The 26,634-nt window shown below is 39.5% G+C and overlaps 1 protein-coding gene across 1 annotated transcript in view; it reads left to right on the top strand.

Annotated features, from left to right (window-relative positions):
• Positions 1–26,634, top strand: part of LOC124620192 — a 429,599-nt gene that overhangs the window by 93,954 nt on the left and 309,011 nt on the right. Inside the window, exon 7 of the mRNA XM_047146861.1 lies at positions 16,912–17,149. Within this exon, the coding sequence (XP_047002817.1) occupies positions 16,912–17,149 (238 nt within the window). The remainder of the gene's footprint in view (positions 1–16,911; positions 17,150–26,634) is intronic.

Genomic DNA, 26,634 nt, shown 5'->3' on the forward strand with positions numbered 1-26,634 from the left:
GATGACCATCCCGGCTTGAATTGGCTAGCCTTTGTGAGGTGCTGCACTGAGTCCCTTAAACACTGCTGTAGAGGCAAAGTGTGGCAAGCAGCATTATTGTTGGGGCAGAGAGCACACTGATTGTAACTACAACTGGGAACAGATGCGTTGGCATTGACTGTTTGTGATGCCCACAAAAACATATGGTAGCCCTGTGGGTTTCCTCAATGAAATGGGATGTTAAAGCACATTACTTGGCAAAAAATTGACCAAGCGCATATGTGTAATAAATAAGTTAATTGAATACTGTCCATGTAGTGTTGAATTAAAGAAATCATATGATTCATTATTTTCTGTAAATATTAATTATGGTGTAAAAATACAGAATGCCATTGTTGGGGTGAGATCATTGCACACTAGAATCAAATTAGCAAGTACCTTGGTTAAATATCTCATGAAGTTCTTGCTGCATCCAATTTGTATGTAATATCAATATTTCAACAACACCTGTCAACAGTTATTTGTAGGCTGTGTGATACTGTACTTAGTTGGTCAAATATGTCATGGGGGCACTATGAAGTCACAGATCTACAGATCTTCCATGCGCTAAAAGAGATTATCTTGTTTATGGTAACAGGTAATACTGGTAAAAACTTTTTATTGTATTCTTTTTCCATCATTTTAACTTATGCTTAGGCAGTGGCATGAACAGTTACATAAACTACTCTGTAGTATTTGTGGCTGGCTCCCACACACTGTTACACTGAGCCAGGGATGCCACCACAGTACTGCTGAGTAGGAGATGCCAACTTTCTGCCACAAACCTGTCAATGGGGGGAGTGGGTGCCATCAATTTAGGTATGCAAGAGGGTTGGGAAGGTAAAGGCTTAGTTCTTGTTAATAAAACCCATGTTTCTCTGTAACCTAGCATTTCTCATTTTACGTGCAGGAAAAACCTGCCTGGATGCCCACCTGAGCTCGTGATACTGTACTGACCCATGCAAACTGTTGTCTGAGAGTGGAATTTTTGCCATCATTTGATCCAAATTGATACTTTCCTGCTGATCCTATGTGCTGGCAACCACAGCGATGCATAGAAGTTAGTTGCAGCGCATCACTTAGCTGTTCGTGCTGTTTGCACTAGATGCACCTTCAGGGACACCTTACAATGTGTTAGGCTGTGATGGCCCAATCAAGCATGCAAGTGCACTATCTGGCCATGTGCTGCTACACTGCATCCCACTCCGGGGAAAGCCACTGCCAGTAGAAGAGTCGCTGTGGGCCTTGCTGCACCATGTCCTGCCGCTGGGCACAGTGACAGGGCAGACACTTCTCATAGCCACACACAGCACCACTACCTTGGCTGCCAATACCTTATCATCAGCAACACTGATACCAATGTCATGACTGCTGATGTCACTGTGAGGCCAGTGCACCGCCGAAGTCCGACGTAGGACTTTGGAGTGAGTGTCACAGAAATGCGCTCTTGTAGGCTGACTAACCTTGCCACATAGCATAGTGCGAGACCCATTTCTTGTATTGTTATTGTATTTCATGTGTTGTGGTCTCTCCCTCTAATTTTGTAATCATGCCTGACTTACATCTCTGCCAGCCAGCAGGATGATCGGAGCCAACCCGAGAACCCGCAGCTGCAGCTAATGGTGAGCCTGATTGCCTTGACTTACTATTTCAACAAATTGAATCCTTGACATTGCAAAAGTTACAGCTATAGGAATGGCTAAATGCTGTAACATTCAAAGCCAGCTCTGCCATAAATCCGTCAAACACAGGCTCTTCTCAAGCCCGTAAGTCATAACCTGATAAATACATCAGATGATGTCAGTACTTTTAGGGCTGTTGCTTTCATTTCTTTCACACACACCCCCTCCCCCCTCATTTGCAGGGAAACTGAATGAAAGTGTCACTACATTCCTGCAAAATATCATAGATGTGGGCCACACTTGTGCATGGCCAGATCATTTCCTGAAGCTCTCAAGTGACACGCAGACATATGTGGAATCTGTGAATGTACTGCCTGATGCCACAACCTTTGAAATGTTGGTGAAAGTGTTAGCAGAGCACTACTCTGGTAACAGAGGAGCCATCTATTACTGTTACCGATTGCCCACTCTCCAGCCAAAATCGGGTGGAGATTTCGAAGCATTTGCTGACAGAATCAGAACAGTATCCTATCAGTCTTATACACTAGGTAGAGATCAAACTGATAATTAAGTTCTAATTGAAGAAGCCAAATTGTGAGCAAATGATGTCTTCATTAGGGGAATTAACTGACACATAGGGAGTGAGATGAGAATTTCCTCTCCCATCTCATTCAGCTTAGCTTTATTGCATGAGGAAGCAGGATGATTTGTGTCCTCATCAGCACACACAAGCAATGTCAGCATGTGTTTGTAAATGACACTATTGTCAAAAGTGCAGGAATCCAATCATACAATTGAGTGCTGTAGGGCTTCCTCCTGCAAGAAATGTCATACTGTTGGACACAAGAAAGATCGGCGTCAGTAAAGTTAGTGGAACAATCCATCACAACCAGGTGCACTGCGAAAGGGTAAATGTAGGGTGAATTGCAATGGAAGAACAATTCCAAGGGAAATGAGTGGGGCAGGCCCCTCCTACCCTACTACTCTACCCTTGCCCCCGCTTCTCACTGCCTTGCACCCATTGAAAACTGTGAACCCCTTACAGTGGGGTCAAACCACTGAGGTGCCTAACTTAGTTATAACAGGCAAGCTCAGAAGGATGACCATAAATATTTTGGTAGGCACAGGAACCCGGATTAGTGGTCTGTTTATTTCTCACAGTGATAAGCATGCAACTAAGCCACTGTGCTATAATACAAGTGGATTGGGAGGAGAGACCTGCACATAGAAAGAAAGAAATATGTATTTGACATGGGTGTGGTGAGGAAATGCAGACAGGATTTTTATATAATCCTGGGGAATGATTTCCTAACACAGTATCAAGCTGTGATAGATAATAGGATGTGCACTGTTGATTTCAGTGATACAGAACACTGTCCAGACAGTGAGCATGCATCTCATTTGTGAGGAACCTGTGAAGGGAGGCCTACTTCACAAGCTCCAACTGAACCATGCACATGGGCATTGAAAACTATCACATCTGTCCCAGTTAGCAGTGGAACAGAAAAAGTACTTTGAATTGAAGTCAAAGACTGGGTACCACTGAGATCAGACTTTCTGGTCAACCTGCTTGCCCAGAATGACCCTCTTGATAGGGTGCAAATCCATGTTAAAATAGGTCTAAGTAGACTCAAAAAGTAAAAGGGAACAGGTTACAAATACGATGAGACCTTAGACAGGTTGGGAAATTGCAGATATTTTACCACCCTGAACATTCATACTGAATTCATCAGATTCTGATTGCTCCACAAGATAGACCTAAAACTGTTTTTGTTATTCCGTCTGGACTGTATGAATTTTTGCATGTGTAAGAAATGTGCCTGCCACATTTCAAAGATTTCCCGACATATTATTGAGAGATTTAAAGCCTACTATGTGTCTTGTGTATCTCAACTACATCATAACTTTAGCAAAAACAATTGAAGACCACGCTGAAAGATTGAGAAATGTATAGCCTAAATTTCAAAGTGCACGTTTGAGTTTAAAACTAGAGAAATGTTCTTTTGCACAGTCACAGGTTCAGTACTGGGGCATATCATTAGTTCAGGTGGAGCTAAGCCAGATCCTAGGCTAACTGAAGCAGTGAATAATTTTCCAACCCAAAGAAATGCTAAAGAGCTACAATCTTTCCTAGGCTTAGCCAACAATTATAGGCATTTTGTGCAGGATTATGCTACAATAACAAAGCAATTAACAAAATTACTAAAGAGAGATGCATATTTGAATGAACAGATAAGTGTGAGGCAGCAATGAGAAAAAGTAAAGAAATTTTGACTAGTTCACCCTTACTGGTATATTTTGAAAAACCTTTTGTTCTTTCCATCATACTATGCTGTCAGAGCTGTTTCAAGTCAGGAATATAATAGTGAGGAAAGACCATTGGTTACATTTCCAGACAAATGAATTCAGCAGAAATTAGTTAAAGTACTACTGAGAAGACATTGTCTGCTCTCAAGTTTAGAGTAAATTACTTGTAAGTTTTACTTGTGTGAATGCCAGTTCACTGCAGTTACAGAACATGCTGCTTTAGTATGAATGTTAAGGAAAGACCATTGGTTACATTTCCAGACAAATGAATTCAGCAGAAATTAGTTAAAGTACTACTGAGAAGACATTGTCTGCTCTCAAGTTTAGAGTAAATTACTTGTAAGTGTTACTTGTGTGAATGCCAGTTCACTGCAGTTACAGAACATGGTGCTTTAGTACGAATGTTAAACTTAGAGTTAAGTAGTTACTTTGCTAGGTGGGCATTAAAATTATCAGAATATGGTTACACAGTTTGGCTAAGCCTGGCTGACTGCACAGCAGTGCTGATGGCCTAAGCAGAAAGGTTAGAGTTGTTGAAACAGGTGTTATTTCAATCAATGAATTGAAAGCGGCACAGAAGAGAGACGTAGAATACTATCAGTATGCTACAATCACAGATTTTGTCACAGGAGAGGTTATACTATACCTCAAAACCCCACTGGGGATCAGGATAGCAATACCTAAAGAATTGCAACAGTATGTTATGGCACAATGTCATGACAGCCTACAGGCCTGTCATAATGGGAGAAGAGCCAAAATGCTAGAATAGACTCGTGATATTGGTGCAGAGGCCAACAAATGGATATCTGCCTTGTGCATGGAGGGTGCCTCCACTAAGAACCAAATTTCCTTTACAAGCATTGCCAGAATGTGGCCTTAGATTTCTTAGATATACTTCCTCAAAGTAATCAGAGTAATAAATATATAGTTTCAAAGAACCGGAGAAGACAGAAAAATTTTGGGAAAAACTCGAAACTGAAATGTCCAAAATTCCAAAGGAGGATGTAAAAATTCTTCTAGGGGATTTCAACGCGCAAATTGGCAAAGAGAGGAAATATAAAAAAACAGTCGGTAATTACCCTGCACACAAATTCACAAACAAGAACGGCATGAGACTCATCGAGTTATGTCAGCAAAACAACCTAAAAATCGTGACAACATCACTTCGAAAAGACCCCAAGAAACAAAAAACATGGAGATCACCAAACCTTCAGCTTGGTGAATTTCAAATAGACCATGTTGCGATCTCCTATGACTTCCAGAAAGAAATACACGACGTTCAAGTCCGCAGAGGGGCAAATATAGATTCTGACCACTACCTTACCAGAGTTAAAATTAAATTCACTCCAAAAAGGAAACGCCAAAGGAAATCACCACTAATTCCCAAATTTGACTTGAAAAATATCAAGGAATCAGAAATTACAGAAGCATGGGATAAACAACCAACAAACAACTGGAAAGATTTCCGAACGAAAATTATACAGAAAGCAAGAGATTTGATTCCGTTAAAGAAAATATCCAAGCATCCATGGTGGAATTCGAATTGTGATAACGCATTAGAAGAGAGACAACAAGCCTTTTTAAATTACAATTGTGACAAATCAGAAACCACACAACAAACATTTTTCAAAGTGAGAAAACAAACAGCTAAAATACTTAGACAAACTAAAAGAAAATACCTTAATGAACAGCTAAACACAATTGAAGAAAACTTTAAGAACCACAACACTCAAGATTTTTATAAAATATTCGCAAATCAAATCAAAGGATACACTCCACAAAATCTCTGCTTCCGGAAACAGAATGGAAAATTGGCGCTAACTAACAAAGAAAATTGCCAAGAACTAGCTAAATATTTCTCACAACTCCTAAATTGCCCACAACCAAGTACAAGATTCCCCAGATTACAACCAGAACACACGAATGAGACTTCACTACCACCATCTCAAGAAGAAATTTATAGTCACATTAGAAAACTCAAAAATAATAAATCATCGGGAGAAGATGGAATTGTAGCTGAACTACTGAAAAACTTTGGTCCAAATTCGTTAAAAGAGATCACTAGCATCATCAAAGAAATTTGGCAGACAGAAAATATCCCAGAGGAGTGGAAGTGTGCACTAATTCACCCATTGCACAAAAAGGGAGAAAGATCAGACGTAAACAACTACAGAGGCATTTCACTTTTACCAGTTACCTACAAAATTCTATCTGCATGTCTCCTAAAGAGGGCACAAGAACAACTAGAACATACAATTTCAGACTACCAAGCAGGCTTTCGTCCTAATAGATCATGCCTGGAACAGATATTCAACCTTAAAACTATTTTAAAGATTAAAGCAATCAGGTCAAAACCAATAATCTGCACATTCGTTGATTTCAAAAAGGCATACGATTCCATAGACAGACAGTCTCTATGTCACATTCTCGAAGAACGAGGCCTAGACACTAAAACCCGAAAACTAATTGAACAAACACTAACAGAAACCAAATCAAAAATTAAATTCAGAGGGGAAATTTCGGAACCATTCTCAATTAAAACAGGAGTAAGACAAGGAGATGGGATCTCACCACTATTATTCAATATAGTTTTGGACAAAGTTATGAAAGAGTGGGAAGTAACACTAAGGAAACAAAGCTTTTGGAAGCCAATTGAACTAGGAAGAGGTAAAGGAAAATTGAACATCCCTTATTTAGCGTTTGCAGATGACTTGGCAATTATAACTGACAGTGAAGAAACAGCAGTAAAACAAATTGAGACACTTAAAGAATGTGCTGAGAAGGTTGGCCTGCAAATCTCCTTTGAGAAGACAGAATTCATCTGCTCAAAATTAGATATTTCGAAACTAAAAACAAAGTATGGTGAAATAACTAGAGTCAAGCACTTTAAGTATCTCGGTGAAGTTATTGAACCAACAGGACTTGAGAAAATAGCACAAAAAAACCGATTACAGAAAATCAAGAAAGTATTCGGACTTATTCAAAATATATATAACAAGAAATGTCTATCAAAAGGCACTAAAATCAGACACTACAACACAGTCATCAAACCAACAGTCACATATGCAAGTGAAACACTCTCCCTGAATAGAAAATTAGATTTACACGAAATTAAGAAAGTAGAGAGAAAAATTATTAGAAAAATCCTAGGACCACGATACACACAAGATGGATACAGGCTGCAGACTACCGAGACAACCGAAAAAATATCAAACATCGAGGCAGATATCAGGAAGAGGCGGATGAAGTTTTATGGACATATAGACAGATTACCTGGAAACAGGTTAACTAAACGTCTATTGGACTATATGACATCACTTAAGGCAACAATACCCTGGGTAACTGAAGTTAAGAAGGATTTGAAAAAGGCAAAAATTGACATAACAAACACATCAGACCGGGATACATTCAGAAGAAAAATCGACAAGTGGAAGTTTACTCCAGAGACGGAATCTAAACCTTTCCGACCAAAGTGGACCGAAGAAAGGAAGAAGGCCTTTGGGGAGGCAATGAAGAAATACTGGGGAAATAAGAAGAACATTAAGAAATGTTAATCACCTGCTTATCGTTCTCCCATGGGGACATTCGCTAATAATAATAATAATAATAATATATAGTTTCAATCCTTGATCAATTTTCCAGGTGCCTAATTTTTGTACTACTTGCAGATACAGTCATGTGCACATTTGTCAGTCACTTGGCCTTGCTGTTTGGCAGCCCCAACATAGTACTTACTGACCAAGGTTCAAATTTCATGTCAGTTTTGTTTGTACAGGTTTACAAAATGCTACAAATCAAAAAATGGTGAACTACACCCTTTCAACTTAAAGCCAGCAGGCACCTGAAGTATGTGCACAAATCTATTGTGTGAATGCTTTCGAATTATGTAGAGAAGATCCATTTAGTGTTGGACAGATATGTAGAATTTGTTGCCTCAGCTTACAATAGTTACTTCCATCAGGCAACAGGATACTTACCATATGAAGCAGTCTATGTCGGACCCTTGAATTCACCTTTTGAGGTTGACAAATTGCCCCCTGATGTCAGTCTAGATGAAGTGACAAGACAAGCCCATCATCTCAAAGCCATACAGAAACAAGTTAAATATAGTAATTTAAAAGCCACACAAAAGCAGCTAGAACATAGCAACAAAGGCACTACACTCCATTAGTATAAATCCGATGATTCAGTATTGTTCTGAAATCCCATCGGAAAAAAGCGATGAATTGAGCTCACTCCTGGGTATGACAGCCCCTACTCTCTATTACAGATCATCTTCCCAGTGAATGCCAAAATTTAGTTTTCTGATTGTTCTACAGTAGTACATTTTGATCAGCTGAAGCCATATCACAACCTAGTTGTCCCACCTCAAGCAGCACCACCTGATTCTACCCTTAAAGTCACACTCATAGATAAAGGGTCACCTCGACAAAGCAGAAAACGAAGAAAGAAAGGGTATTACCATCATGTCCTCACTATGTTTTAAGAAACAAGCATCTTTAAGCACTGAGGTTCAGGGACTAAATGAGAAAGATGTAGTGATAAAAATGTATCAAAATAGGACAAGAAAGATATGAATCATTTAACTATTTGTTTTGTTTGTATCTGTTTCTGTTTCACTAAAAAAAAAAAAAAAAAAAAAAAAAAAAAAAAAAAAAAAAAAAGTTTGAAGGGTTGCTTATGCTCTTTTACACTTCTAGTTGTGTCATGTTATGTTAGCGTTGAAAGGCTGCATACGCTCTTTTATGCTTCTAGTTGTGTCATGTTATGTTATAATCATAGTGTTAAGCATCAGCAGCTAGAGCAGAGGAAAATGATAAGATTCAAGTCATGAGAAGTAAATGATAATAAGTGAGCTAATTAGTAAATGCTCTTTCAGTTGTGGCAAATTCCTGCCAGTTACAGGAAAATGTGAAAGTATGAGTAAGTTTGCGATACAGCAGTCACAAGTTATGTAAGTTAGGCATTGCCTACTACATACATTTTGTCAGAAACAGAAAGACTAAAGAGAATAAGTAGTTACAAACACTATAATGCATTGCTTAACTTTAATTAATGCAGGTCCAGGGAGACAAAAGACCTCCACAAGGCCTCTAGGAAAAAGTATCAATCTTCATAGTGTCACTATAAGTCAAGTAGATGCAAAATGTTGCAAAAGGCCTCACAAATGGTTAATAGATTGAAGAAGTAAAACCATAATCGACATAGTTTTGAATAAACACAAGTATACCAGTCGTATTGGGAATTTCAATTAACAATTTCTGGTATATTGGCCATTCTATCTGTCACTGTAGCAGGAGTGATTAATAGAGATTCATATTTTAGCAAGAGATTGCTACGATATGCATTTTCATGGAAATACTTGTTACATGAGAGAGAGAGAGAGAGACAATATAATACTCCAGTAAAGTCAAATACTGCCCAAATAAATTACTCCTAGTAGAGATTTCAAAGCAAGCAGAAATTGTACATTAGAATACAAATACTGTGAAGTTATATTGAAAATACAATGTAAGTAATACCCATTATTGATCATATCAAGTAATGCTTCACTCAGATTAGGGTGAGAACTACCATTTGTTTTGTAGCAACAATTCCAGTATAAGGATCTCAGCATCTAAGTGCAACCAGCTCATCAATCTGCAGTATTTACAGTTTTAAGTCACAAAAAATAATTGAAGTAAACTATGAGTTTTGCATATGTAATGATAACAGAAGACTATTGAGTATTCCAAATGAGTATTGATCCTATCACTGCGCCAGTGAGCCAGATACAGTTTCCAGCATTTCTTAGCTGCGTGAATGTTGGTCATCATAGTGCTGCCAAGTGATCCGCTCATGCTCTGGAGGTATACTGGCTACCGAAATGGTACCAGTTCCTGCTGACTACAACACATACCGCTGGTATAATGCCACAGCAACTGTGGCAAGCCTCACTTAGTTGCAGCATCCAGCACCTTTACATAACACAGTGAGGAAACTTTGGAATACACCCATTATCTCCCCTTTGCACATTAAAAACACTGCATTTATTTTATCAAACACAGCTATTCATGCCCTTGCAAAACAGATATAAAAATTATTGCTACAAATTATTAGCAAAATGTTGATTTTGAAGATACAGCCTCTTACGACACTGTAATACTGGATGGAGTTTCATGGCCGTTCAGTCCCAAGCTCTTTCTCCTCAAAGGGACCATCTGTTATTTGTCAAGACATCATCTACAAGCCCAAGCTTGTGTCCAAAACACACAACTTTTAGTTTTGAAGTACTGTGATTGTAACTACACATGAACAAATGATACATGGGAACATGAAATAACCATTTTGAGATGAATCAGTTATTTTCATTTACTGGAAACTATGTGGAGTAGTATGAAAAGAAAAACACATTTAAACTACTTTCTATGATTTACCATGATGACTTGCAACTTTCAGACTTCAAGGTAAGTTTGTCACTGGGAGATCAACTGCCACTATCTGCAACAATCTTCAGTGCAGCACAATGATTCATAGAATATTGCAGGTAGTTTGAATAAATCACTGCAAAGGCCAACAGTGCTAATAAAGAGTATAGACACATAGAAACAAAATGCTTAATAATACAATATCATTAATGAATATATCATACCAGTATTAAAGCATTTGGGAGAGTGAAGAATTATTAAGAAGATCACGTCTTATTAACAAGTAGAACTAATATTGGAATTCATGATGCACTGTAAGATATAGGTAGAACAGTTAGGCACACATTGGTCAGTACCTTCACATGAAACAAACCAAGCTAGAAGCAGAAGTAAATGACAACAGAGATAATGAGAGGAAAGGTATCCCAACAGCCCCTACTCTAGCTACTAAAATAATGTGGGTGAAAATGTTTATTGTGTTTAGCATAAGATTTTGGAGGTCCACCTACATTTATTTGTTTTTTATTATGTATTTATGTTTTATCTGACAATCTACTCCCTCACTTTGAGCTTCCCTCCCCACTTTGAAGCATATTTTTATTTCATTGTATCATGTATAAAAATGTACAGTGCAGTAAGAGGATGCTCAGACTGAGCTATTGGGAAGTAGCAGATATGGATATCTCACATTACTGCAACTTTGTTCATTTGAAAATACCAGTTGAGGGAAACATCTGAAATATGATGACATACCTCCTTTTTTAAATATTGTAAATAATTATTTTCTCTCATTGAAAGATGTGTACACAGTGCACTTTATGCAACAAATACTTTTCACACTAAATCCAACCACAGTGTTTTTGCCATGACTCATGTTACTTCAATAATTTAGGTACAGTAGCAATCCCCAGTGAAACAGAAGATAGAAAAAGATTAGCCCATGAGAACTGGTAGTAGTTACCTGCATTAACATACATTCAGATTCATTGGTACTAATGGCCATGCCACAAGCTTTATCATGTATACCAAAATAAGGCACACTGACTTGTTAAGAACTCACTTAGTGGCCACACCATTACCCCTTAGGCAAACAGAAATACCAAAATGTGTAATCTGTTGACTGACGTGAGATAGGCACCTGTTGATTTCTGCAATAGACTATGTAGGCTTGGATAGATTCTGGCAAAATGGTTATTTGTGCTACCGATGGGGCACAGTGCATGTGTGTCCATTCTGCTAGAACTGCCAATGGGTGCCAATGACTGCAAGCTGTTGCATTTAATATTTTTACCCTCTTCCTTTTATCACTTATCCTCTTGCCATGTTTTCAGCTCTATTATGTATTTCTTTCTTCTGTCAATGAGGAGGATAGCTGGATAAATTGGGACTAATCCCTCTGACAGTATGAAGACTATCACATTCTTTTCCAGCCACATTATACCGAGATACTGCTCCTCTCTTTTTGCAGTGGTCCATCTTGCTTTACTCAGTTCTTGCCAAAAGGCATCTACAGTATCCTAATTAATTAACCAAGTATGTCACTAACATAAGATACTGAATGCTTGGCTTTATTTTATGGATTTTGTATAAATATGGCTATTGCAAATCCTGCAAGTCACTACCAGAGGTTGTAGCAGATCCCCAGCCAGACAGTGAGTACTGTGAGTAATGTCTAATGAGTCACACTACTTCACAGGCATGGCCCTCCCACAAGGTTAAGCTATAGAATTTTGTATAACTGTCTACTCATGTTTTATACAAATTAGTTAAAAACAATTTTATGGGAAAATTGTTTTCAAATGCCAGGAGTAAAAATGAACTAACTATTTGTAATGAAAATGTTTGATACCTGGTTTGTTCAGCTGACAATTATGCCTGTTACAGGCTGATTCTGCCTTTGTATCTATCACTTACTTTTAATTTACCCCTTGTTTATTGTGTGTCACGTGAGCCTCCATTGATACAATTCCCACCTGTGAGTGTTGCAGTCACTGGTACTTGACACACCCTCATTCGGCCAGCCATCCCTCTAGCCACCTCAACTCCAGCACCATATTATGGTACCCTGGCAACCACACACTTTGACTTACTTGCAGCCCAGCTGGTTGTCCTCACTGCACCCATCACCACCTTGGCTCCATACACACAGTTGACTACCAGGCTGCTGCACCAACTCTGATGGCTTCACAAAGTGTGTAAAAGGGCATTAACAGTCCAATTATTAATGACTTAAGTGACATGAAAGGATAATGATATTGTAAAGTAAAATCACAAATTTGTACCCCCTACCCATAATGTGTATTTTATAATAATCATTAAGAATGATTAGTGTCAGCAACACCAGCACCATTATAAAAATCACAGACCCATCACCAGCTCTCATGGAAGGGCAAAGGAATTGTTCATGGTAATGGGTAATAATGGTAAAAACTTTTTATTGTATTTTACTTCAATCATTTTAACATAGTCTCAGACAATGCCATGAGCAGTTATGTAAACTACTCCACAGTACTTGTGGCTGGTTCCCATGTGCCATGTGCTATTGCTCAGAGCTAAGGATGCCACCATGGTATTGCTTAGGGGGAGATGCCAACTTTATGCCACAAACCCACCAATGGTTGGACCAGGTTCCATTACATGAGGTACACAAGGGGGTCAGTGAGGTAGCGTTCTAAGCAGCAGGTCACTCTCTTGCCTGCTAGATTCCTTACCCTCTGGATGCGTCCACCAATCTGTCCTATTGAGGGTAAAATGCTCTTCCTGGACCATGTGCGGTTCCCTCCGTCACTGTAGCCAGTGTAGCTAGTTCCCATAAATATTGTACCCCTTAGTGGTAGTTCTTTGGAATAAAACCAATGTTTCTCTGAATCCTAGCATTTATCATGCTGGAAACCAGCCACCTCCCAGATGCCCAACTGAGCTGCTGACACCATCCTGACCTGTATAATCTCAATGGGAAACATTGGTAGAGATACAGATTTCATTAGATGGTTGATAATTCAGTTTATTTCTCTCTATCTTTTCAGCATAAAGCACCTACTTCCACACACCACAAGTGTATAGCCACTGTTCCAGCTAAAGTTGTTGCACATTCTGATTGCAACAGCTTCCTTTATGATAGTGTCTTATTACGTAGAAGCTTGAGACAAGATTTCCATTTCATAAAACTTAATTGCATGTCTGTTCATAAGACTGAGTTCAGCAACAGTAGCTCTGTCAAACTCAGGATACTTAATGTATTGTTGGTGCCCTGTGCAGTATTCTGAAATTGTGTGTACAGACTGTAACTGTTACCATATTCACAAGAAATTTTATAAATTTCAGTAACACTGATGCCAAGGCCATCTTTTACAGCACGCACAATCTCTCTAATCTTCACTGGATGAAGATTCCTTACTTTATTTGTTGTTATATACTGTACATTCAAGGAAGGAAGAAATGTTATAAGCTGATCATTTTAAGATGTTTAACTATCTTTGTGTTTCCATTTGTTAGAGATGGTAACTTGATGTCTTTTTCACTATAGCCTTTTCATTTGTTACACCTTTTTCAGGTATTTTATATTGAAGTGCAAGTGACCCTTGTCAGAAATAGTTTTAGCTCAATGTATCAATGTGATTAAAGCTGTGTTATTTTGGGCTGAATAATGAAAGCTTTGCTCAGTGAAAATATGTATTAGCTTGTGGTAAATGGAGTCGCTGAGCTGCCCATCTGATATTTGTTCAAGTAAAACATCTAAATGCTAATTTTCTCTCTGTCTCCATCTCACTCAATATTAATGGATGGATGCATTATTAATATTGTATTGTCATGGACAGTAGTAGAGCTCGGAGCCAAGAACAGTGCACTAGGAAACAGACATTGATCATCCTCCAGACTGATCAGCACCCATCAGCAGCAGTAAGACTCTTCTGTAAGACTGTTCTGAGTGCTGATGCTGTGGGACCAGCCTTCAACAGGCCACTCCAGCTTGGCTGACTTCCTTGTGCTGTTGCTCATAGCCCATTATGACAACCAAACAGGACATTGCCTCTATTCTAGATCATTAGGAATGACAGAGAAACACAGAATTCAGGCACTCTACCTCCATCTTGGCATTACAGTGCAGGGTCCAGCCATCCCCAACCTGCTCAGGTAACAACAAGGGCTTCCATATCCTGCACCACAAGGCATAATGCAGTCTGATATATTCACCGTGGAGCAGCAACACCAGGCTGGTGGCACAATATGGGCCAGGAAATGTGAGCCTATTTTGACACAGTAACCATGACATATGTGCTTGCTCAGCATTATTACTTTCATACCACGCTGGAGGTTGGCACACTGGGTGATTCTAAACAACATATTCACTTACTCACTATTGACACTAGTAGCTTCAATGTCCACAACCTGTCCTCTCCTGCTGCACCTGCATCCATCTTTGACAGAGAACCAGCCATCCTGCTACCCCGTGTTACGATATTATCAGTGAACAGGTGAAGAACTTTAGCCCCATCTGGCCAGATCATAAAAATGTCATGAAGGTAATGGAAGGAGCAAGACAGCCAAAAGAACAGCTAAATTTAATGTGTATTCTTTGAAATGCTCCATAAAGAAATTAGCCATTGCTGCGGACAATGGAGAATCAAAGAATGCTGCCGTGAAAAACTGCATTGTCATGGCAGATGCACAGCCCATCTCTTTTTTAATTCTTCCAATCTTTGAGTTAAAAATGTATCTTAAAAACAACCTAGCAGTAATCCTTATTTCTACCTTTGACAAGTATTATTATTTCATACATAATAAGAAGCAAAGCCAATCAAAATTATCCTTCTGAACAGTAAGTAAAAAGTAGCTCTCCCTTTTTGTAATACGTTCTTCTGAATTATAAGTAAAATGTCTCGTTTAATTTTAAAATAACAATAAAATATACTTGTGTGGAAGAAATGAACAAAACTGTTATGCAAGTTGAAAAGTAATCTAAGGTATTATATGACTTACTCAGGAAAATCACTTTGCTGTAATTGTAGTATTTACTGCTTTTCAGCATATTCAAAAGCATTTGATGTAAATGTAGAATTATTATAATTTATAAAATTATTAATTATTATTATTTTAGCTGAAAATGACGAGTTTCAGTGACCAAATCACCCTTTTTCTTTTATTCACTCTTAATAGACTGGAGGATTTTACAATGATAATGGTAGTGAAGGCTTAGTTAGTGAAATCAGTCTTTCCCATAAATTTCACAGACCTCTCTCTTCTAGCATAACGTAATTTAATCCCTCATATTGTCCATTCTTTATGTCTGCTTCTTGAATTATGCTCTTTCTTGTTTTAAGCAAAAAGAGAACTCTCTGTGTTAAAGGAATATTTTTAAAAAATGGTTGTATTTTTCACTGTCAATTTCTGTTTTATAATTTGCTTTTGAGTATTTTCACCACAAATTCTCTCAAAACATTATAACTGAATCATTGGTTGCAATCCTGATATAGAGGAAGTTCTTCTATGATCTGGATAACTGGTTGGCATATTTTATTGTCAACAGTTAAGCATCATGTTCAGGTAAACCACTTGCTAGCACTTTTACATTTAATTCACTGGAAATAGTTGGGCTTAATAACATGATGTCAGTGCCTGTTGCAGTACAACTTTCAGTCTTCATTTGAAATTTTATTGTAAGAAATAAACAAATGTCAGATATCAGCTGGAGAAATTTATACATCTTTATTAATTTTTTGTAGTTGGCTGGACCACCAACCTGAATGAAATATGTAGGTCAGATTCCAAATGTCTGTCATATACAATGTTCATTGACCTGTAGTGCCTGGAATTTAAATCCAATTTTTATCTACATAGCCATTCCCTCTTTCCATTCTACTGATTTTGTAGTAGTGAGGCATTAGTCTGTATCCATCCAGATGTATATGATTTCAGTGATTTTGAAGTCATTTTTGATAAGCACAACATATTTGTGGACACTGCACTTGTTCTTTCATTTTTTGTGTATTGTTATTATAAGCTTAACCACCTTTATTTACGAGGCTCCTTATGTTTTAATGGAAGATCAACTCGAAATGACCAGAAAAACATTTAATGACATCACTGAAAATCACTGGGATAGGTTCGTATAGTGATATGCTCAGCCTGGATGCTTCTGGAAGTTAGTTGTGTAATTAACCTCTTGCCAGGAGTACTCAGATACAAATTAAGCAGCATATGATGTGACACAATCACCATCCTTATGTGAAAAGTAGTCTTAGCAATGTACTCAATGTCATTGTCTGTCACATGATCAAGGTTTAAGTCAAACTGCTTCCTGAACCCCACTGATCTCCTTTAGAACCCAAATCACCGGAAAACATGGCTTTTTCACAGTTTTTTTAAAAAAAGGAATATATACTCATTATTTACTAGAAAATATTGTTAGTATTAGAGCAATTTACTCCTTACTGGTGCAGATTTTTCAGACTATGTTCTAGGTGCAAGCAAAACATTTATGTACTATGTGCATCTAAATTATTTATCTGCACTAAACATTGTGATCAACTAAAGTAATTATAACATTAACAAAATAGGAGGTGGAGCTGTGGATGGCTAAGGGGACACCATTTAGGTCTGAAATTGCTGGGAGTGATTGGCCCTGGCTTCAACTATGGGTGCAGCAGAGTGAAAATGTCCTTGCAATGGGACGACAAGGTTCAGAAGAACCACTTTCTAGTGGACAAATGTCTGATCTTTCTGTAGACTTAGGATTACGTTTTATCAGCATCTCTGGAGCTGGTATTCTCTGGAGCTTACCTTTTACAGTTGAGGGTAAGTGTTATCTGTCTATTTTCTCTTGTATGAGAAGTAAAAATATAGTTAAATATCATGTTTCTTAGAATTAGTGGATCTAATTTGTTGGGTTTTGTGATGGCTGTTGGAAGCATCAAATCCTCAGATAACAGATCAATAATATATGAATATATATCATGTCAGACCTATCTGTCTCTGTTGTAAGGGGTGTAGGCAAGGTGTCAAGTAAGTCACTAAACTCAAAAAACCTTTTAGTGTATTGTAAATACTCACTGCATCTTTGATACATGCATATTTGTTTACCATTGGCTGATGCATTATTAGCTTTTATTTCTCAACAGTGATTGGCCTTTTCTGGTGATCAGGTGACAACATTTAATGCATCTATATCTAGATCTGTACTCTGAAAATTGCTGTGAAGAGCATTGCAGAGGGCGCTTCACACTGTACAACTTATTAGGGCTTCTTCTTGTGCCATTCACACATGGAACACAGAAGAATTATTGCTTATTAGCTGAATCCTGTGATTTTACCTATGGTTAAACAGTAATTTACAAAAAAAAATGTTAATGTCGAAACTCACTATCCACATGTATGTGCCATCACAAAAGTTATTTCTTGAAATTCTTGTGATGTGAACCCCTTGCAGCCTAGCAAACTGTGTGACATCTTGGGTAGGGGATGTGGCATGGGAATAGGGAGGGGGAGGGAGAGGGGGTTACAAATTTTGAGATGGTGGGAAAAGGCAACAGAACTCAGGTTGCCAGCAACTCACTCGCTTATTTCACAGAAATCATTTTTATGTAATCAAGTAGCGAATTACAAAATATGTCAGAAAGGGGAGTAAGTAATTTCATGACTATTTGCAACATGCTTAGTGTGGGAAATATCCTATTGTTATGCCGTGTATACAGAACCAGAAATCTGTTGCAGTTCATCTCTGTAAACAATGCTCTGAGACTTGTTCTCTGTGTATGTGTAGAGATAGCTGAGTGCCTGGCATTCCCTAGGTTTTATATGTATTCCAGTCTTCTATCAGCCCAGCTCCTTCTTCCCCCTTTCTCTGACCATCCTCTCTGTACCTCCTCATCTGTCCACCTCTTCCTACCCCCTCTTACTGGCCACCTGCTTCACCCTAGTCTCCTCTTTCCTTTCTCCATCCATCTCCTCCTCTCCCCTTTCCCTGTCTATCTCCTCTTCGTCCTGTTCTCTGTCCATTTTCTCCTCCCCCTCTCTCTGTCCACCTTCTCTTCCCCCTGTTTCTGCCCATCTTTTCCTGCCTACCTGTCTGTGACCATCTCCACCTTCCCCTTCTCTGTCTGTCCATCTCCTCCTTCCTTTTGTCTCTCCATGTTTCACCTCCACCCAATTTGGAGGCTTGTGGTTCTTACCTCCATGGTTCTTACCCCCACAGTATTTCTTTCCAGATTGTAACACATATGTCTACCAAATTTGGTTGAAATCATTCCAGGGATTTAAGATGAGCTTTTTACCCATGACTTTGCCTACATACACACATGTCAAATCTATTTCACATGTAGTCAACATACCAGCAGAAAATTGCCCCTGTCAGTGCACAGGAAAGGTAAATATGCTCCTCTTTAAATGGCTCTGGTTCAAAATAGTGTACCAGCTGCCTCATTCTACCTTCCTCAGCACTTTTAAAAATTTTCCCAAAGATTATGGCATGCAAACATACTCAAACTGTTTTTAACATGCAACTCACTTCTCACTCTTACATGCTCCCCTAACTGTAACTGGCCCACACCCACTAGTCCATTGCGATAAGTTTCTCACACCCTTCCACTCCCACTTGCCCATTCTCACTCACTTATTCAGCCCAACTCAGTGTCATTATCTCTTTGTGGGTCTAGCTGTCTCTTGTCTCCCACAGTCTCCTTTGTTATGTTGTATGAATACCGTCTGTGTTGTGTCTGACTTCTTAGACACTGAAGTGGCTAGTAATAATACAGTTAATCAGAACACTGAATAAGTAATGCTTTATTCGTTGCAACAAAACTTACCTTTACTCACAAGGCTTGGATGAAGCTATGATACTGCACATGTGGACTTGTGGTTCAGAACATACTAAGCCACAGTTACTGTGTGGTGAATTGATACCAGTTCAGAATGGCCATATGAGATCAGTTCAAAAAATTCTGGAACATTTGTAATTTTGGTCCAGTGGTGTGTTGGAGCAAAATGCGGTTGGCATCCCTGCACACACCTGTGTTTAATGTGTAATTGCTGGAAGTTTCATTGATGTATGTCTGTCAGTTATTGTTTAGTGCTGTACTTAGTAGAACAAATTTTAGAAGGCGGAGTTAGAGCAGCAGCAGGTCTGCGTTAAATTTTGCGTGAAACTCATACCAAATGATGCAGGAGCCCTATGTTCATGAGTGCTCAAGCTGTAATTGGTGTTACAAATGGTTCACATGGTAAAAAAAATGGCTGGATGGAAATTAAATATGACCTTCATTCAGGATGGCCTTCGATGTCTACCAGTGATGCTCATGTCAGGACCGTCAACAAAATTGTGCATGTCAATCAAAATCTGACGGTCTGAAAGATTGCAGAAGAATGTAACATTTCAGTTGGATCATGTCATGAAATACCTACACAGCATCTTGGAATACATATGTTGCCGCCAAGTTTGTCCCACGGCTCATCAGTCAAGACCAAAAAGACCTTCACCTCGCAATCTGTGAAGAGCTTTTGGATCAAAAAAGGAGAATGATATGTTCCTTAAGAGAGTTATAACTACTGCTGAGATATGGGTTTACAGTTATGATGTTGAGACCAAGGTTCAGTCTTCACAATGGACTGGGAAAGGTTCTCCAAGATCAAAAAAATATCATCAAGTCAGGTCAAATGTCAAAGCCATGGCGATAGTTTTCTTTGACTGTGAAGTATTTCATAATGAATTTGTGCCACAGGGCGAAACTGTTAATTGATGGTGCTATTGGGATGTGTTGTGACACCTGCAAGAAACCTGTCAGAACTCCGGAGATGGGAACTTGCCCTTCAGTATATCCTCTCTTCCCGTTACCCACCAGGTCTCAACCTCTGCTAATTTCAAGTTGCCGCCGCTCATACCTCACCTGTCATTCAACAACATCTTTGCCTCTGTACTTCCACCTCGAGTGACATCTCTGCCCAAACTCTTTGCCTTTACAAGTGTCTGCTTGTGTCTGTGTACGTGCAGATGGATATGTGTGTGTGTGTGTGTGTGTGTGTGTGTGTGTGTGTGTGTGTGTGTGTGTGTATGTATGTGTGTGTGAGCGAGTGTATACCTGTCCTTTTTTCCCCCTAAGGTAAGTCTTTCCACTCCCTGGACTGGAATGACTCCTTACCCTCTCCCTTAAAACCCACATCCTTTCGTCTTTCCCTCTCCTTCCCTCTTTCCTGATGAAGCAACCGTTGGTTGCGAAAGCTTGAATTTTGTGTGTATGTTTGTGTTTGTTTGTGTCGCAAACCATCCTTGTAACCATTGATGGCACTTCCTTATACACAAATATTCCACACGTCCAGGGCCTCGCTGCAATGGAGCACTTTCTTTCATGCCGATCACCTGCCATCCTACCTAAAACCTCTTTCCTCATTACCTTAGCCAGCTTCATCCTAACTCACAACTTCTTCACTTTTGAAGGCCAGACATACCAACAATTAAAAGGAACAGCCATGGGTACCAGAATGGCCCCCTCGTACGCCAACCTATTCATGGGTCGCTTAGAGGAAGCCTTCTTGGTTACCCAGGTCTGCCAACCCAAAGTTTCGTACAGATTTATTGATGACATCTTTATGATCTGGACTCACAGTGAAGAAGAACTCCAGAATTTCCTCTCCAACCTCAACTTTTTTGGTTCCATCAGATTCACCTGGTCCTACTCCAAATCCCATGCCACTTTCCTTGACGTTGACCTCCATCTGTCCAATGGCCAGCTTTACACATCCGTCCACATCGAACCCACCAACAAGCAACAGTACCTCCATTATGACAGCTGCCACCCATTCCACATCAAACGGTCCCTTCCCTACAGCCTAGGTCTTCATGACAAACGAATCTGCTCCAGTCCGGAATCCCTGAACCATTACACCAACAACCTGAAAACAGCTTTCGCATCCCGCAACTACCCTGCCGACCTGGTACAGAAGCAAATGACCAGAGCCACTTCTTCATCCCCTCAAGCCCAGAACCTCCCACAGAAGAACCCCAGAAGTGCCCCACTTGTGACAGGATACTTTCCGGGACTGGATCAGACTCTGAATGTGGCTCTCCAGCAGGGATATGACTTCCTCAAATCCTGTTGTGAAATGAGATCCATCCTTCATGAAATCCTCCTCACTCCACCATGAGTGTCTTTCCGCTGTCCACCTAACCTTCGTAACCTCTTGGTTCATCCCTATGAAATCCCCAAACCACCTTCCCTACCCTCTGGCTCCTACTCTTGTAACCGCCCCCGGTGTAAAACCTGTCCCATGCACCCTCCCACCACTACCTACTCCAGTCCTGTAACCCAGAAGGTGTACACGATCAAAGGCAGAGCCACGTGTGAAAGCACCCACGTGTTTTACCAACTGACCTGCCTACACTGTGAAGCTTTCTATTTGGGAATGACCAGCAACAAACAGTGGGTTGCAAATTGAAACTGGAATATCTCTTAACTTATTGCCATTGTAACACTGATGCCCACTTGTTGTATTTTGCTACATAATGAGATACATCTTTATAAAATGGGAAATGTATGAATACGCCCATTCCCTCTTCTGTATTGTCCCTTGACATCTTCCAGGATAATAAAATTTGATTTATTCTGCTATTATGATATCCACTCCCATGGATGATGTTCATAGATATTCCAGCTCCTTTATCAATTTTTCTGCATCACTAATCTCACACAGCCATATGATTAATACATTAATTACTATCATTGTCTGTGTTGATCAATAGTGTGATATCCATAAGACTCCAGGGAACTTTGTGGCTTATTGCATCGTATGTTGTCCTGTACACTTTATTTTCATTCATTCAAACAGTGTGCTGTATTAAATGCTACAATGAAGGAGAAACTTCTGGGATATGGAAAAAATCAAACTGTGCATAAACTGGCAGAAGCAGACATTGCAGGCTACTATAATGTATAGTAACAACAAATTATGACTAATCCTAATCTACCCATAATAATGATAATCAGAACTACAACTAAGGTATTGCCATTAAAATTGTCAATTCCAACCCATCAGCATAAATTGGATGGGAGTAACACAATCTACAACTCCATACAAGGAAAGAATATGCAGCAGGTTTCTCATTCAGAAACACATTTGTTTGTTAGTTGTTTGTAGGAAGATTGTGTTACGCCTAGAGTAAGAAGAAGAAACATCTGCCAGCCTGTGTCAAAATTTGCCAACAGGAGGCTCATGGCTTATTGAGACTGTGATTTATTATTCCAGTTTTGTTCCTAATACACTACTGGCCATTAAAATTGCTACACCAAGAAGTGCAGATGATAAATAGATATTCATTGGACAAATATATTATACTAGAACTGACATGTGATTACATTTTCATGCAATTTGGGTGCGTAGATCTTGAGAAATGAGTACGCAGAACAACCATCTCTGGCTGTAATAACAACCTTGATACGCCTGGGTATTGAGTCAAACAGAGCTTAAATGGTGTGTACAGGTACAGCTGCCCATGCAGCTTCAACATGATTCCACTGTTCATCAAGAGTAGTGACTGGCGTATTGTGCCGAGCCAGTTGCTCGGCCACCGTTGACCACATGTTTTCAATTGGTGAGACATCTGGAGAATGTGGTGGCCAGGGCAGCAGTCGAACATTTTTTGTATCCAGAAAGGCCAGTACAGGACCTGCAACATGCGGTCGCGCATTATCCTGCTGAAATGTAGGGTTTCGCAGGGATCGAATGAAGGGTAGAGCCATGGGTCATAGCACATCTGAAATGTAACGTCCACTGTTAAAAGTGCCATCAATGCGAACAAGAGGTGACCGGGACGTGTAACCAATGGCACCCCATACCATCACGCCGGGTGATATGCCAGTATGGCGATGACGAATACACGCTTCCAATGTGTGTTCACCGCGATGTCGCCAAACATGGATGCAACCATCATGATGCTGTAAACAGAACCTGGATTCATCCGACAAAATGACGTTTTGCTGTTTGTGCACCCAGGTTTGTCGTTGAGTACACCATTGCAGGCACTCCTGTCTGTGATGCAGTGTCAAGGGTAACCGCAGCCATGGTCTCTGAGCTGATAGTCCATGCTGCTGCAAACGTCATCAAACTGTTGGTGCAGATGGTTGTTGTCTTGCAAACACCCCATCTGTTGACTCAGGGATCAAGACGTGGCTGCACGATCCGTTACAGCCACGCGTATAAGATGCCTGTCATCTCGACTGCTAGTGATACGAGGCCATTGGGATCCAGTGCGGTGTTCCTTATTACCCTCCTGAACCCACCGATTCCATATTCTGCTAACAGTCATTGGATCTCAACCAATGCGAGCAGCAATGTCGTGATACAATAAACCACAATCACGATAGGCTACAATCTGACCTTTATCAAAGTCGGAAATGTGATGGTACACATTTCTCCTCCTTACATGAGGCATCACAACAACATTTCACCAGGAAACGCCAGTCAACTGCTGTTTGTGTATGGGAAATCGGTTGGAAACTTTCCTCATGTCAGCACGTTGTAGGTGTCGCCACCGGTGCCAGCCTTGTATGAATGCTCTGAAAAGCTAATCATTTGCATATCACAGCATCTTCTTCCTGTCGGTTAAATTTCATGTCTGTAGCACGTCATCTTCATGGTGTAGCAGTTTTAATGGCCAGTAGTGTATTAGTCAGGATCCCAGAACTATCATGTGAATATGCAATCTATGTTTTTAGGAGAACCTTATCCAAAGCAATGAAAGTTCCTAACAGCCTCTAGTGATTTGGACAAGAGGCATAATGTTCACACAATTGTAATAGATCACTCAGCTGTGTCATGTAGCTGAGGTCAGGAAATGGGCTTGTTTGCAGCAAGACAGGTATATCTACGCAAACATCAAAGATGCCTGAAGTGTCACAGACTGTCAGTAAGGGCAGCCATTGTCACAGCTTCCCCTGATGCTACAGCAGAGAGAGACGGACCAGTAGTGGTGTATCCACTGACAACAGTGGACACAGGAGTGTCACCATATCACGCCATGGTTGTATCTATGTATGGAAGGTCTGAGAAGAATAAATTTTCCCACATTACATTTATCATTGTTATATAATTTCAGCACCTGGCATGATGGGGTATGTGGGGTGCACACAAGGTTTTTTTTTAGATTAGGCATCTCTCCGCCCTATCCAGATAATTATAGTTGTAGGAAATCTAGAATTAGCAGTGTAAGAGCAAAAGAAATTTCTCCTACAACTGACAGTACTAAAATGGTAGAGGTTAATTGCCAAAGCATTTGCAACAAAGTTCCAGAGTTTGAAGCATTCCTGAAAAGCAGTGAAGCTCACATAATTCTAGGTACAGAAAGCTGATTGAAATCTGAAATTGATAGCATTGAGATTATTTGGGAAAATATAAGTGTATATCAAAACAATAGGCTAATGAGAAATTGAGGTGGCATATTTATTTCAATAGACAAGACTCTCTGATCCACCAAGATAGAAACTGAAGCTTTGTTGGACTTTATTTGGGCAAGACTCTGTATCAGGATTTGGCATAAAAAATTCTTCTATTGTCCACCAGACTCATTTCTTGATGTAAATGGAAACTTTAGAGAAAATCTCAGTTTGCTTGTACATAAGTTCCCGTATCATACTGTAATCATCAGTGGAGACTTCAGTCATCCAACTATCAATTGGGACAACTTTAGTTTTGTTAGTGGTGGACATAATAAGATACCCAGTGAAACATTACTAAATGCCATCTCTGAAAGCTATCTAGAATAGATCGTTCAGAACCCCACTCTTGATGGTAATGTATTGAATCTAATGGCAACTAATAGGCCTCACCCCTTGAGGATGTCTGCATTAATACCAGTATCAGTGATTGTGATATGATTGTGGCAAAAAAGATTACCAATGTACAAAGGTCAACCAAAACAAGCAGAAAGTTACCTATGTTAAATAAACTGGATAAAAAGTCAGTAGTGTCATACCTCAATGAGGAACTTGAAACTTTCAGTACAGGGTAGGAGCATGTATAGGAGCTATGGCTCAAGGTTAAAAGAATAGTTGACCATGCACTGGACGTATATATCCAATAGAACAGTTCATAATGGGAGGGACCTTCCTTGGTGTACAGTCTCTATGAAGAAACCTCCAAAGGGGCAAGTGTAAAACAAAACATAGGGATATATATAAGGAGATGCTGAATGAAACAGGTTTGGCTGTCAAGAGAGCAATGTGTGAAGCCTTCAGTAATTACTGTAACAGAATATTGTGAAGGTAAAGAAATTCTGGCTGTATATAAAGCCTGCTAGTGGCACCAAAGACTGAAAAGGCGAGTGAAATCTGTGTTGGAAGAAAGCCCAAGTAACACCCTTCACATGAAGGATTGCAGAAGTGATCCAAACTATCATCCAGTATCTATGACATTGATTTGTTGTAGAATATTAGAACGTATTCTGAGTTCAAACCTAATGAGGTACCTTGAACAGAGTGACTCCATGCCAACTAGCATGGATTCCAAAAACATCAACCATGTGAAACCCAATTCTTAACTTTCTCATGCAGCTTAGTGAAAGTTTGGATCAAGGCAATCAAGTAGATGCAGTATTTCCTGATTTCTGAAAAGCGTTTGACTCAGTACCACATGTATGCTTATTGTCAAAAGTCTCACCTTATGCAGTGTAAAATGAAATTTGTGACTGGTATGAGGACTTTGTGGTAGGGAGGACACAGCATGTTATCTTAGATGGAGAGTCATATTAATATGTAGAAGTAACTATGGGTGTGGCCCAGAGAAGTGTGTTGGAGACCCTTGCTGTTCGTGTTGTGTATTAATGACCTTTCAGACAGTGTTAATAGTAACTTCAAACTTTTTGCAGGTGATGCAGTCATCTATAATGAAGTTCTGTCTGAAAGAAACTGTATAAGTATTCAGTCAGATCTTGATAAGATTTCAAAGTGGTGCAAAGATTGACGACTTGCTTTAAATGTTCAGAAATACAAAATTGTTCACTTCACAAACAAGAAAATGTAGTATCTTATGACTACAATATCAATGAGTCACAGTTGGAATAGGCCAACTCATATAAATACCTAGGTGTAACATTTTGTGGGAATATGAAATTGAATGTAGGCTGATTCTTACAGAGAAGAAGACAGCAACCAGCCACTGTTAATAATGCTGTTTATTTAAGTAAATAGCGCCATAACTGGTTTTGAACTGACAAGTTCATCATCAGATGGCTGCTCCCGAGATGCGGTTTTCGTAATTGTCAATTTTCGATTTTTATTCTCCCACTGTAGTGAAATATT

This window comes from Schistocerca americana, chromosome 6, assembly GCF_021461395.2.
Source record: "Schistocerca americana isolate TAMUIC-IGC-003095 chromosome 6, iqSchAmer2.1, whole genome shotgun sequence".
Taxonomy (NCBI): Eukaryota; Metazoa; Arthropoda; class Insecta; order Orthoptera; family Acrididae; genus Schistocerca; species Schistocerca americana.